At 36.6% G+C, this 15,645-nt stretch overlaps 1 protein-coding gene across 2 annotated transcripts in view; it reads right to left on the bottom strand.

Annotated features, from left to right (window-relative positions):
* Positions 1-273: 273 nt before the first annotated feature.
* smyd2a (SET and MYND domain containing 2a) overlaps positions 274-15,645 on the bottom strand; it is a 40,895-nt gene continuing 25,523 nt past the window's right edge. Inside the window, exons 9-12 of one of the 2 annotated variants that reach the window (XM_076987835.1) lie at positions 4,297-4,420; positions 1,767-1,941; positions 1,487-1,595; positions 274-985 (exon numbers count right to left, since the gene is read on the bottom strand). In XM_076987835.1, the coding sequence (XP_076843950.1) occupies positions 902-985; positions 1,487-1,595; positions 1,767-1,941; positions 4,297-4,420 (492 nt within the window). In that variant the 3' untranslated portion in view covers positions 274-901. Of the gene's footprint in view, positions 986-1,486; positions 1,596-1,766; positions 1,945-2,045; positions 2,564-4,296; positions 4,421-15,645 lie in introns of those variants that run through there. The other variant, XR_013124563.1, reaches the window with a different exon arrangement.

The raw sequence follows: 15,645 nt of genomic DNA on the forward strand, positions 1-15,645 counted from the left end.
CTATTTTTCCCCACTGACAGCGAGCATTCGTAATCTAGATGCAGTGGGATTAGAGGTGGACATTCCTGGTTCAGAAAGTCAAAGTCCTCACCAGGATTTTGCTCAGGCTTCTTTGATTGTGTTGGTTCCACTAATTTTACCTGACTTGCACTAATTAGAATATCCATCAAGCTTGAGTAAAATCCTGGGAAGGTGTTTTACTTTCTGAACCTGGAATGCCCACCTCTGAGTGGGATACATCAAAAATAACCAGATGTCAGGCTGACAAGAAAACACCAAGTCTTAATTTTTTAATCTGTTTTATGAGTTGTACAGTTACATCAGCATCAAAAGGATGTTCTGTAAAACTGTAATGTTTTCTCCCTCCCCAAAACAGAAATCTTTTTACACATTTTTAAGCATGTAACTCAGGTGAACACACAGGCTAACAATCCCCTTTCTGTGTGCTTGTAAACAGAGTAGAAACTAGACAAGGGATTAGGCAAGCTGTAAACCCAGGAATCATCTCCAGAGCCAAGAGATCAGAACAATACAACAGAACAAACGTTATAATAGAACTTTGGCTGGAACCACAGAACAGTGTTGCCTTAAGATCTGTGCAAAACAATCATGCAACACCACATACACTTACATTATTCTCTTTTTACCCTAAGATGCTACAGTGGAGTGTTTTTTTCATAAACACTGAAGCTGGGAAATATATTTGGTTCTTGAACATTAGCCCTTGCTCAGACAAATGTCAGCGCCTCAATATTACAGACTCTAATCATTTGTAAAACATATCTAAATGACATCAGACATTGAGATTATATCAATCTGTATAAAGTTTAGAGGCAAGATGCCATGCAGCCTTTGCTTCATTCACAGATGCTGTCCACTTTACATCCACTTTACGTCCTCTTTACTTATGTTCCTCCATCTCCTTTTTAATCTCAGAGATGTAATGGTGGTCCTGACCAAATGCAACATTCATGATAGCAATAGCCTGAAATGAAATTGATCATTACAAAACTTAAGTGACAAAATTAATTCCATGGCATTGAACATGAATCCAGAATCATGCAGGCCAAGTAACGGCATTTCGCCATATGAACATGGCAGTTCGATTACAGAATCACATTCATTGCTCATTCTTTATTAGACAATGGACTTTGTATTGTGTATTTCAGAAAATAATGAAATAAGTAGAAAAGAGATGGGAAGACATCTGTGTTCAAAACTTATTCATGGCACTACATCTCATCAGACTTGGGAGGATGATTCCATGTGCAGATTGATTACTGCAGACTGATTACTGCTTACATCACCTCCCAATAGAAATCATATTTCTCGATAGACAAAGTGTCCTGATGGGTTGGTGAGCAGTTGGCTCATCCTTGTGTTTAAAACAGTTCTCCAAAGGATTCTGAGGGTTTGCTCTAACCTACATATAATATTATGCATATTTAGCTAAAACACAGTTACATATTACTGCTAGAATCAATACCTTCTTCAAAGTGTCAATTCCTTGTGGATTCTTCTGAAGTCCTAAGTAAAGTCTTCCAAGCTTCAGGTATATGGAGGCCACATTGAGAGAATATGGAGGGTAATGCTCACTGGCAAAAAATAAGAAAATGCACATTCTGTGAAAAACTCAAAAAATCAAACACAAGTGTGCAGAACTTCTGGAGCAAATCTATTTCATTATTAATTTGATGGGCTTTAATACTCCAGAATGTTTTACAATTCAGCTTTAAAACATACTGAAAAACATACATAATAAATACCTATATGGTTGCACAATGCCTTCTCCATATTTTATGGCCCCTTCCCAATCCTGCATGTAGAGGCAGACGCCCATTGCTTGGTACATCATGTGCAGCATATACACATTAGTGTCCTCAAAGATGCAGCCCATCTTCTCCAGACTCAATTCACAGATCTCCAACAGCTCAGCAGGTGGTGCTTTGGAGTCAAGGAGGAGCTACTGTATAACAGTCTACTGTATAACAGTCATCACACACTTGGAACAAACTAAGTAAGTAATCGCTAATAGACTTGCTTACATGGTTTGTCACATTGTAATTTCTGAAATGGTCAAACCGTTGTAGTGCTGCTGCATGAGTAACACTTGTAAAGAAGTCCGTCAAAAACGATTCTCTACAATAAAAGTTATGTTGAATCTGCAGAAACATTCACAGTATGAGATATGTATGTGATATGCACTGAGATGAAACCCTGGGGAGATGAAGCCCTGGTGAGATGAAGCCCTGGTGAGATGAAGCCCTGGGGAGATGAAGCCCTGGGGAGATGAAGCCCTGGGGAGATGAAACCCTGGTCCATGCTGGTGCTTAAGGAGGAGGCACCATCCTCTTATTAAAACTTGTTCTGCTCTTGATTATATTCCACATGCTCATTATTTGAAGTTGACACGTTAACTCCGAACATGCAGCTGACTGATGGAAGTCATCAATGGTCTTGGAAGACGTCCATCTCCTTCAGAGTCCAGCAAGATTCCTCAGAAAGAAACCACAAACTGCCGTGGGCACTGAACCACACGTTTGAAGGCACATGCAGTGTATTTCTGTGGGACATAAATTGGTAACACTTTAAATTAAGTGTCTACTAACTAACGTGAAGTAATGCATTGGTTAACATGAACAACACATGAAGTAACACATTAACAATAATTAACTAACGTTAAGTAAACACTTTTTAGAGCTTTAGTGTTTTAGTTTGGAGCAAAAGGCACCAAAGAGCTAAAAACAGTATGGACACACTTCAGTTCCTATGCTGATAGAGTCTGGATATTTCCAAGTTACCCATTACTTATGTAGGTAAATCTTAAGGTCGCACCAAAAAAGGAGCGAGTAACAAAGAGCCAAAACAGGAGCTGCAACTGTTACGTTTACTTAACGTTAGTTAATTACTGTTAATGTGTTACTTCATGTGTTGTTCATGTTAACTAATGCATTACTTAACATTAGTTAATTATTGTTAATGTGTTACTTCATGTGTTGTTCATGTTAACTAATGCATTAGTTAACGTTAGTTAGTCAACACCACTTACTCTGCACTTCATATAAACACAACATTAACTAATGCAACTCTGACATGTTTACTTAACGTTAGTTAATTATTGTTAATGTGTTACTTCATGTGTTGTTCATGTTAACTAATGCATTAGATAACGTTAGTTAGTCAACACCACTTACTCTGCACTTCATATAAACACAACATTAACTAATGCACCTGTTACATGTTTACTTAACGTTAGTTAATTATTGTTAATGTGTTACTTCATGTGTTGTTCATGTTAACTAATGCATTAGTTAACGTTAGTTAGTCAACACCACTTACTCTGCACTTCATATAAACACAGCATTAACTAATGCACCTGTTACATGTTTACTTAACGTTAGTTAATTATTGTTAATGTGTTACTTCATGTGTTCATGTTAACTAAGAGTTCGGTGCAGGAGTGATGTCAGCATTGCTGCAGAGATTGAAGAGGTGGGGGGTAAAAAAATTAAATCTCGGCGTCAAATTATCATTTGATAAATACATATATAATACTACTAGGATAGCTTTTCTACATCTCCGCAACATTGCCAAGTTAAGAAATGCATTATCACAGGATGATGCAGAAAAATTGGTGCACGCCTTTGTTAGCTCTAGATTAGACTACTGCAATGCACTACTGTCAGGATGTTCAAATAGGAATCTAAATAAACTTCAAATAGTTCAAAATGACGCAGCCAGAGTTCTGACTAGAACTAGAAAATTTCAGCATATCAGACCAGTCCTATAAGCCCTGCATTGGCTCCCAGTTAAATTCTGTATTGATTTAAAAATTATATTATTGACTTATAAAGCACTGCACGGGCTTGCTCCTGAATATCTCCAGGAACTTATTTCCTACTATGAACCCCCACGTCCACTAAGATCACAGGGTGCTGGTCTATTTCTTTTAGTGTTTCTGAAAGCCAACAAGTTGCACTTTGGAATGACATTATTGTATCATGTTTTTGATCTGAGTTTGTTCTACAGAACAAAATGTCTGAATCAGTGTTCATCCCAGACTGGAGATTCCATACTTTTGCCAGGGGTTGCATATATGCTGCATGAAAGATTTCTTATTTCATTCTGCCATTTTTGCCTGGCACCGTCACCATTGGCCATATGAACTCTTGACACGTGTAAAACTGCTTTGTGACAACATGTTTTATGAAAATGAACTATATAAAGTTTGACAGATTTTCTCTCACATACAGAAGCAAACAAGGCAAAAGAAGATTCAAGTGCACGTAAGGATATTCTTGTAGTGCTTGGCTCTTCTGAACTCTTCGATTACATTCTTGGCATACCTCACCATGTCTTGAATGTCCTGTGGCTCTGGGACTGAACTCAGGGTTCGCCGGAGCTTCATTTTGGCGTTGTCCTGTAAAGCCACACATCAACATCTTTACAAAAATGTGCATCACAGATTATTATTATTCAACAGGGATAAGCAGGGATAAAAAGGGAAGAATATTAGTTTACATAGTGTGTGGGTATCACAAATATAAATTTTCAATCCAAGGGAGGCAATCCTGAAAATGGCAGTGTAGTCGGATCAACTGTGCTCAAACCTTCAGCTGTGCAGTGCAGCAGGTGGACACAACAAGTAGGTCAAAGGTCATGGACACATGATCTTTTTCAGTTTGTTTCAGATTTGAATTCTTAACAACATAAATCCTGAAAGATTTGCACTGTGTCCAATGTGCACACTTCAGCTAGAAAAAAATATACTTTATATACTATAAAATATACTTGTAAATTTGAATACTTTTGAAATAAATATTTATTTCTGATTTAAGTGTTGTTTGAATTAGGCCTACATTTAAGGCAAAGTAGCAAAATTTGCATAATTGTTCATCATTGATATTAACATTATGGCTGTATTATAGTTTACCCTTAAGCCTCCTGTTGCTGGAAAAAAAAGGACGAAGACCCATTAAAAAAATCATTTACATTTCTTTTAAACATTTACAAGTTTTGTTGGACTGAACTGAGAAAAGACTGACCTTATACTAGGAAACAACCTATGTCAATTAAATTTTGTTTAACATTAGAAGCACTGGTAATTTGACTGCTGTAACATCTTAACAGAAGCGCCGCACCTGTTTGACCCACTTGTGCCTCGAGGCGTAGAGTGCCCGTCATTTGACCGCAACAACCACCCCCAAAAAATTCTTTGCACTGGATCCAATTTCAGAACCCCCATTTCAGGACTTTCCCCAGAATCGTCCTTTTAAATTAGGTTTCGTAAATTGTTAAAAGAAATTGCTGTGCAAGTTAGTTTAAATAGATTTCGCTGTTGTCTATTTAATCTTGCCGTCATTGCCTGCATTTCAAGACTGTGATTCTCTTTTCTTCCAGTGGGTGTTACATAGCTTTGCTTGTCAATAATTATTTAGTATAAATAAAGTTTTTTTTTTTTTTTTTTTACATTTAGAAATTATTAATTCAAAGTTCCAACTGAGTGGGCAAGTCATGCTTAGACTAAATTTTTTTAGTAGTTTGTAGGGATTTTGTGAATGATTTTGTGAACCTATTTATCAAGTCAATATTAGTGTCAGGAAATATCTCAAGGATATGATCCCTCCCAACCAGGGCTAGTAGCTAACACTTATTATGTAAATGCTTGCACATATTATGTAGACCTATTATGTAAATTATTATATCTTATTGTACTACTAAATAAAATGTGTAAAATAATACTTATACTAGCATTTTTTAAAATAATGGATGTTATGCACTAGTGAAAATTGTGCATACATGAATTCCAAATCTAAGAGATTCCATAAAACTGTGCTTGTAATAATATTTCACTCCTGCAGGAGCAAACATATGGAAGAGCATGAGTTTGATCCCAATAAAACACTGTGGTACACATGTGACCAGTGCAGTGGGCAGCCCTAGCACTTAAGCAGTTGGGGTTAAGCGCATTGCTCAAGGGAACTTCAGTCATGGCCTAAAGCCTGGAATCGAACCCATGACCCTGCAGTCACAAAACCAGTTCCCTAACCACCAGACCATGACTGCTCTCTTAGAATGACATTTAAAAAAAAAAAAAAAAAAAAAAAAAAAAACAAGCATCTGAATCACGATGGTGTATGTTTGCATACTCAAAATAGTATAGAACGCATCACTAATTTTTGTTCTGGGACTGTTATTTGGTGATACGTGAACGTGGTTGTGATATTAGGGGATATCAAAGTAAACAAAAATTCCATTATGGAAATACTTTCTCTCACCAAGTTAAATGAGTATTGGACATTAATTTACACACGTATCACTCCTGTAAAGCAATAATTGTGGTGAGTAAAATACTTTATAATTTATTCACAATTAACTTAAAATGTTAATGGTTGTACTGATGTTCGTGTACAAGTGACTACTATGCTAATTGGGGCTACTATGCTAGCTGTACTGATGGCTAAGTGTCTAATGTAAACTAAACAAACCTTTGCGGGTGTGTTTTGTATATTAACTGTAATGACTAAGTGGCTAACATAAAATAACCAAACCTATCTGTGTTTTCAGGTGCCTTATGAAGTTTGATGTGGTTGTTCCAGGGTCTTTAACTTTAATTTACATGTTGTCGTCCTTTGTTTATGTCCAAGGCTCTACAGATGGTAATCCAGCCGAAGCCATGGTAATTACTATTTCCCACTCGTGAATAGTGACATTGTGATATGTCATGAGAAGAGGGCTTGCTTCCCCAATCACTGAAACAAAATTAAGGAATAATGGCAAAATGAACACACAAAGAAAACTGTATCACACAGCACCTGGAGAACGGACGCACTCTCATTGTTCACAAGTTATTTTGGACAAGTCCGAGTCGAGAGTCATTAGGGATGAGTTTCATGTCAAGTCTGAAGTATTTTTGTAGGTGACTTAAATGCGACTTTGACTCGAGTCGCTCACTTGAGTGCCCATCACTGATGTTGGCTCTGTAGGCTTCATGTGACCTGTTTTGGTTACCGAACAAACTTGTGGATGTTTTGCACGGTGACTCATGGAAGCTTGCTGGTACTCTGGGGCAGTTATTTTACACCTGGAACATGGTGTCTTACATTCGTGTAGGGCTTAGAAAACAAAGCATTTTCTCTGTAGTGAGTATGTAGCATCTGTACATGGCATTGCTGTTGTGCCCTTATAGTGTGATGTAGCATCAGCACTAATAGCAATGATGAATGCAACTGAGTGTAGAAGGAGAACATCAGTATTAATAACAGTACTGCTCAGTAGCAACCTCTTGGCTTTTGAACTGAACATCTCAATAGTGTCCATAAAAAGAACGAAAAAGTAGTCATAGTAACAGCATGTGTAGCATCAGTGAACATTCCATTCTGCTTTAATTTTAGACAGCAGAGCTCACTTAGGACTCGTCAACATGACCAATGATGCCAATGATGAGTCTCATTTATTTTATTTGTATACTGCATAGCTCACACATTACTACTCTTCAGTGCACCAATTTAATACTGTGTTCAAAATATTTAGTGATCAGACTACTATCTGTTTCGCTTGACTTATGGGCCTGTGTTTATAATCAGGGATGAATCTTTAACAAATGCATAAACAGTCCAATTAGAACTGAAATTAACTTGAGCTCACTGTTCTAGGCAAGGAAAATATACTTCCAACAAAGTTTGGATGGTGCACCATCACAACACATGCTACATTTTTATTAATTAATTAAAAAAACTCTCTCTATAGATTGAGAGAGTCCTCAGTGTGTGGAAAATTATACCTTAACAGGTCACAGAGGCAAACTTGGACAAACTAGTACCTGAAAGTGTTCAAATCAGTGCAGATATATACAGGGAACTAGTGTAGTTCAGTGGTATAGCAGTATGAGCACAAGATAACGCATGACTTAGACTCTGGCAGCGTAGTTTTGACACACTGAAGCCTCTAAAGATGCTTAGATTTAGGAGTTAGTCCAGCAAAGAGAGTTATACAGTAGTCCATTCCACAAAAAACAAAGACATCTACAAATTTCTAGAAGTTAGACAGAAATTGAAATTTAAGAATTGTGCAATAAGTAGAGATTACAACCATATTTCTTTGGAATGACAGCATCTAGTTTCGAATCTGTTGGAAGAATGCCAGTATTGAAGGAAGAATTATTACACAGTAAAATTGAGTGTTAAAATTACAGTGTAAACATTTTTTTGACTCTGCGGGAGTTGTGTTAACAAACCTGAGTGTTAACATTTCATAGAGTTGGTGTTATATCTCAGAGTAACCAATCTAGTGTATTTTCAACTCCCACTGGCTCCGCCTCCAAATTTTGCCTTCGTCAGAATGATTTAGTTAGGCACCATTTTCATTTAATTCCATCAAGTTCAACAGGTGTGTATACTTCACTCGTACTATTCTATGTTAAAAATAATGACATGAAATGTGATTAGTGATATTTCAATAATGTGTAAGAAAATGCGTTTTATTTGTGTGTAAGCATATTAAACCTACATAGTAGCTTAGCCTGTGGACTCCACAGCTGTAGTCATTTTCATGGTGTTCACAGACGAAGATAACTCAACTTGAATATCAGGTCTAAAAGCAATTGGTAAATTTTGTTGTTAGCATTTTATTAGTTATACTGGCCTACTTGGCTTTGCTTGTAATCTAGGCTAGACCCGGGTATTGTACACGTCGCGGGCATCTGACTATATCTGACCGGCCCACGTGAGATTGTTGGTAGATTCGACTCAAAAATAAACGAGTATCTCTGATATCCGTAGGTGAACGAAATGCATCTATGCTGCTTTTATTTTTAAGTTAACGGATTTGTTTTGCTTTAAATTTAGTGTCTGCCCGGTTAGCGTGCTTAGCACGTTCACATATGTGTCCGTGAATGTGTAAGCCAGACGTTAGCGCTTATAAAAAGAATGATGGACAATGCAGTGTTGTAGACAAGGCATTTACTTTTAAATGTTTTTACTGAAGTGAAAGGTAAAGCTGTGTGCTTAGTTTGTGGATAACATATCCGTGTTTAAGGATTAGTTTCAATCGCCATTACGAGAGAAAAGCACGCAGAGGAACAAGAGAACCTGACTAATGCAAAACGGACAAAATGTGTTTCTAAACAGAACAAATCACAAGTTTAGGAAATAATTATATATTTTTGTGAATCTATTTACTCATCTTTTAAAATAAAGTTAAAGTCCTTTTAATAAAGTGTTGCCACTGTATGGATTGGAATTCTATGAGACTTTGTTCGCAGGAACATGAGTGTAGCCATGTTTGGGCGGGAGTTCAAGTCCACCCTCGAACACACACAGTGTAAAAAGCGATTTCATGGCGAGTAAATGGTCACATAGGACACGTATGTCAAAGTCAAGGCCCGCAAATTGATTATCTATGTCCCCCTGGATGATATTTAATTACTATTAGAACCGGCCCGCAGGCCACAGCTGCCCGATGGTGTTTTGCAAACACTACATTCCCCACAATGCAACGGTAGCCTGCGAAGTCACTGCAGCGCACGCACACAAGCGGCGAGGGTCTGCGCGGCGAAAATGACGTAATCGCAGTGGCTCCGCCCGTGCACGAGGGCGTCACACGCTGTCGATTCGCAAGGTCGTGCACCTCTCGAATTTTGTAACTGCGCGCACGAGATAAACTTAATTAAGTTAACTATTTATACATATGGTCGAACTGATTCGAAATAATTCGCTTTTTTATTCACATTATTTAATGGTTGTTTATTTTCAAAACGCCCAATCTTAACGTCTTCACATTCTCTCATGTTTCGTCCTGGAATTACAAGAGGCTCGTATTTGTTAACGTAATACAAGAAAACTGTTCAGTCAGATAGCTATTTGTTGTGAAACGAAGTAGTTACAATTTCAAGCATTTTCAAGTACTTTAGCCTAAACTCCAGCACTTTTCAAACCTTTATTACTTTATTCATTTAATGTACAGGACATGTTTTCTTTGAAGGAAGTTTGTTATTTTTTTTTTGTTGGTTGAAAAATGTTTTCACTTGAAATTACTGACAGATCCATAAGAAAATATTGCTTTATTCATTTAAGCATTAAATAATATACACTGTTAGGTCTTGGTTCAATAGGCTATGTGCAATCATTTCAATGTTTTAATAAACATTGAACCAGTCCGGCCCTCGGCTTGTAGCAAATTTGGTTTTTTGGCCCTCAGTGTATTTGACTTTGACATCCCTGACATAGGATGTTGGTGAGAGTCAAGTACAAAACATCAAGATCACCGATGTGACATTACAGAGTTTTCTGAAGATAGGTAGGATTTTTTAAAAAATTATTCATTTATTTATTCAGTATAAACAAGAATGTTTTCCAGGTATATGCTGCTACTCAATTTAATTTGAAATAAACAATATCCTTACATCAGTGGTTCTCATTTCCCAGAATAGTCTAATGCAACACCTCTGAATGGTGCAGAAATGTAGATGACAGAATCTTTAATGACTGATTTGAGAACCATAATTAATTATTTTTATGGTGTTTTTGTGATTGGTTGTTCCAAGTTCAACATAAAGGAAGAGCTCCAAAAGGACCTCAAAGTCTATGACAAGTCTGGAACAGAAATTGAATATGATGTTTTTGAGGATTTGCTGAACGATCCAAATTGTGGCATATTAAAGCTGGTGGCAATAGATGAGACAAGTTTCTTTTCCTTTTTCTCACTTCTTTCTTTTTTTTTTACATTCTAGTCTAGTCTTGGGAACCAAACATTTCACAGTTCCATACCCCTTCGCACATTTGATGACCTGCTGCATAGCTATTTGACTTTGAGGCCTACATGCACATCTGCATATTGATATGAGAAATTACGAAATAATATTCAAATGTCAGGATTTAATAGTTTTATATGGTTTGTGCCACCGTTCTGACACTGTGAGGTAATTTTGTCTGATCTGTCATCGCTGCTCTGGAGTTTTTTGAGCAATCTCATATAACAGTATTGATAAATATTTATTGTTCCTCCTAACTACATTGCTCCACCATAGTTTAAATGTCAATATTCAGAGGTCTGCTCAATATCTCAGGTTTTTGTTCCAAGCTGCAGAGACGTATCTGTGCATAATTATATTTTCTGTCACCAGAGGTCTCTCCAGATGAATCACTGAACTCCTCTGCTGATTTGTCATCTTGTGATTCAGAAGACACAGTCATCATGCCTCCAAATAAACTTGCTTAAAAGTGCTTAAAATGTACTGAGGTCCACATTTTTTCTTACAAAAATGCAAACAATTTAAATTCTACTTTCTAGATATAATTTAAAAGCAAAGATTTTTACCAGTCTGAATTAATTCAGATTTAGCTGTAGATTGTACGTCAGGCTTATTGGAGAGGTGATATGCTTTACTGACGAATCTGATCAACACCGTGCAAATGCACATGAACAGAGTGTACTTACCCTTTCCAATTTCAATCAGATCCAGTGTTATTCTATTTATTTACGTGGTTACCCATCTTGTTCAGTCGGATAGAAGTTGTACTCAGAATGTCCTCGGTTGGACTAGTGTTTTGTGATTGGTGTATTCTATTATATCTGGCTATTAGCCAAATTATGAAAGATTCAAGATTTAATTTGTCATTTTACAAATTTTAATTTGTCATTGTATCCCAAAGTGTACATAAATTGCTTGCATTGGTTCACATTAAAGGATTACCAGGCTGCAGGAAAATGTTTGTTTATATACATATCATTGCACCTGTACTTTAAATTAACCTGTTACAAATCGGTTTGTGTGATTTGAAATTTGATTGTGCTAGTTAAAGTTATGCATTTTTAAATTGTGCTAGATAGGGTAATTAAAGAATATACACGAACAAAGATGTTGACCGACGCAACCAGAAGACAAATGATCAACATATTGACTACAGAAATGACTGAGTCTCATGGGTAGGTTATTTTTGTTGGTGTTATTTTGTAAAAAAAAAAAAAAAAGAGAAAAAAAAAAGCTTGTAAACTTACATTTCTGATTTTAAAAGTTTTTAACATTGAAAAAAATACAACTTAATTTAGAAACTTAAAAACCTTTCCGTTTGCTTATCCTGTATTTGCTGGATTGTTTTAAGGACATCGCCACCAAGACACGTGAGGGAGCTCTATGCCAAGGGAATTGTTTCTCTCTTCCCATACTTAAAGGACCCCTACTCCAAGAATGGCTATGTAAGTATGAATAGAGTTGCATTTTCATTTACTGGAGCTACTTTTGATGTAGAAATTATTTTTTTAAATATTTCTCTGTAAAAGGAGCATTACTATGACTCAAAGTGGATCTGGTTACTTGGCTTGGCGCCTCAAGACAATCCAAAGAAAAGCATCCAGCGAGAGCCCAAAACCATCAAGCAGTTCATGTTTGGGTGGACCAACTTCAAAACGACCACCTTCAATGAAAATAGACTCACAACTGAATGAAGATCAGAACAGAGAGGCAGTATCGCTGATGAAACATTCTTGTGAGGAAGCCGTAGTCAAACAGAAGATGAGGCTCACGTTTAGCTATCGCCAGAAGATATTCCATGACCCGCAGAAATGCTCTGATATGCTGCCTGTGTTTCCTTGGTTTAAAGATGTAAAGTGCTTGGTAGGTATTCCTGTCAAAGTCTGGTAAAACAGCATTTATTAGGTGACAGTTTTTGGCCTACACGTTATTATTATTTTTTTTCCTTTTCTAATTTTTTTTATTTTATTTCTTTTACAGATTGAGCAAGACTTTGTGTTGCTGTTTGGTGAGACTACTTCTGCAAAGTTCCTTGAAAAATGGCCAACTGCATTCAAAGATAAAGTCATACATCAGAGCAAAGGTCTCTCATTCACGTGTAGTGCAAGAACTGATTGAAGCCACAGAGTTGACTGTGGAAGAAAACCAGGATGAAGTAAACTTGTTGGGTAAAGTTCAGATTTACATTGTACATTTAGAAATTAAACATAGTTGAAATCGAATAAAATGTTTTGCTAATTGTGCTGTGAGATCTCGATATAGTACTACTGGCGCAAAAATTGTTTTTCCTCCTCAGTTTTGCCATTATCGCTCATATTTTGTGTTATGTTAGGATGGGACAGCGACCTTTCTTCACTCATCTTACTGCTTCATTTACTCCCACCTTCTGCACAAGGCTGCAAAAAACCAGGCAAGATGTCGGTTACCCAGGTCGCAGGGTATCTTGTTGTATTTATAAAGGTGTGTGTTAATTTTTTTTCCTTTTAAAATAATTGTATCTTATGGGACCACTTGTGAAATACCAGTCATTTTTACAAAATATTTGTGTATTGCTTTAAGGCAGGAACCCCTATCTTCTTGCAGTTGGTACAGCAAGAAGTCGCATTCATGCATTCTACATTGTAGTAGACAAGGTGGCAATTCCCTGTAAGGCTGCTAGTTTTCTTTGTGCCTTTGACGAGTTGGTTAAAGCACATTTTGTTTTTGGTACTTCTTACTGTGAGAGCCTGCGTAACACATTTATTCAGACGACAATCTGCAAGATAGACATTGGGAAAGTAAAGGAGAGCCCAAGAGTGGCTGAGTTAAGGGCTAGATTTGTAAACACAGTGTTTTAAAGACTGTCTAAGATGATTTGTTTCATATGCCAGTTGAACCACTCTAATGCCAATTTGCTTGTTAGACACGATTTGAAGCGAAACACAATTTTTTTAAGAGACAACAAAAAGGCTTCAAAAACATAACATTGAGCTTGGCAAGGAAACACCAGCATCATATGTCATACAATTGGGAATATTTCAGCCAGAATAAGATGATATTTGGTCCAGGAAAGGAAATTTCATTGTCCGATTTCACCGCAGGTAAAGAGATTGCTCTCAAATTGAATGTGTAGCTCAACACCAGAGTGTTATCAGTAAAGTACCATGGGCATGAGTATCGTCCTGATTTGGTAGTTTGTACAGATGTTGTTCAAGAAATGCCTGTTTTCAAGAAAATAGACTATATAATAGTCAAAGTTTAACAAGTATTTTTGGTTGTTGCAGTGTTGGACACCTTGTGTTTTAATGAGCATTTTCATGCATTTCAAGTTGCTTTCCTTAAAAAGGAGTTTTCTGTTATTGATGCCAAGGAGCTTGTGTACTACAGGCCATTTGATTTGCAAATGACTTACAAAATGGATGATTACAGTCAGTTTCTTGTACCATACTGCCACTTTCTATAGTCAAAATTGTTCAGGTCAATTGTTGTACCTCATTTTGTACCACATTTTCTGTGACACCTCTTTAAATTAATGGCCAAAAATATAAATGCATGTGGCAATTTCTTTTGGATTTTTCATTTTTGGGAACCTTTTGTTTTTATGCTGAAGAAAGTTTTATAACAAAACTAAAATCATTTGAGGAACAAAAAGTGAAAATAAAGATGTTATACTTCACTAATCCATGCTGATGTTTGTTTTCTTGAAAAGAGTTACAATTGTTTAGTGACTTGGACAAAGCTTAAATAGTAAGTAAATTAATATTAATTAAAAATAAGAGTAAACTGAAATGAACACCAGGGAGTGTATAATATAGTAACACTTGTCTAGTGTTGACTAAAAATAACACTTTTGTGAGTCAATTTATCTGCAGAGTAAAAAATTATTAACACTGATTAGTGTTATCTAGAGTTAATATTTGACTCTAATAAGTGTTAAATTTACTCTGAAATTTTAACTCTAGCGATAGAGTTAATTTTACACTGACGCGAGTGGGACCATATGTTATCTGAGACAGTGTTAAATTTAACTCTTATAGAGTTAATGTAACACTTGTGATTTTACTGTGTAGATCACGAACACTTCCAAATACACTGACCACATACATGTTTAAAAAGCATCTAAAAAACTGGCTCACAACGTATCAGACATGCCAGCATTAATAAGATCATGGACTGTGTCTCCCCTCAACTCAACCCAACCCTGCAGCCACTTGTGTTATGTTAAAATGTAGTATATTGTAATATAATTTTTTTTGTTGTTTTGCTTTGCTTTGTTTGTATCATAACTAACTTAAACACTGTGTTAGATCTATTGTATTGCTCTTTTATATTTGTGTTGTTCATTGTAACCTCTTATTGTTGGTTTTTAGGTAGACAATTTTTAGATCTGTCCAGGGACTATGGATGAAAAATAGCCTTTAGGCTAATTTTGGTACTTTTACAGTTATGTTAATTAATGTACACTGTCCCTGTCAAATAAACGAATAAATAAAAAAAATTAAAAAGGGACCCATAGGAGAGGAATAGTCATACAAGTGATAGACCTCATGTCAGGGATCATGCTCTGACCACCCAATGAAGGATGGGTTCCCGTTTGAGTCTTGGTCCTCCCAAGGTTTCTTCCTAATCCCTACATAATCTCCTCGCCAATGTCACCCCTGGTTTGTTCATTAGGGATGTTGACCAATGTGCTTGTAACATGTGTTACAAGCGCTATATAAATAAAACTGACTTGACTTGATCAACTTCAAGTGCCCTCTCTGGATTGGGAATGAGTCCTTGCCTCAAGTGGAAGAGTTCAAGTATCTCGGGTTCTTGTTCACGAGTGAGGGACGGATGGAACAAGAGATTGACAGGTGGATCGATGCTGTGGCTGCAGTATTGCGGACGCTGTACCGGACCGTTGTGGTGAAGAG

This window comes from Brachyhypopomus gauderio, unplaced genomic scaffold (assembly GCF_052324685.1).
Source record: "Brachyhypopomus gauderio isolate BG-103 unplaced genomic scaffold, BGAUD_0.2 sc56, whole genome shotgun sequence".
NCBI classification, from domain to species: domain Eukaryota; kingdom Metazoa; phylum Chordata; class Actinopteri; order Gymnotiformes; family Hypopomidae; genus Brachyhypopomus; species Brachyhypopomus gauderio.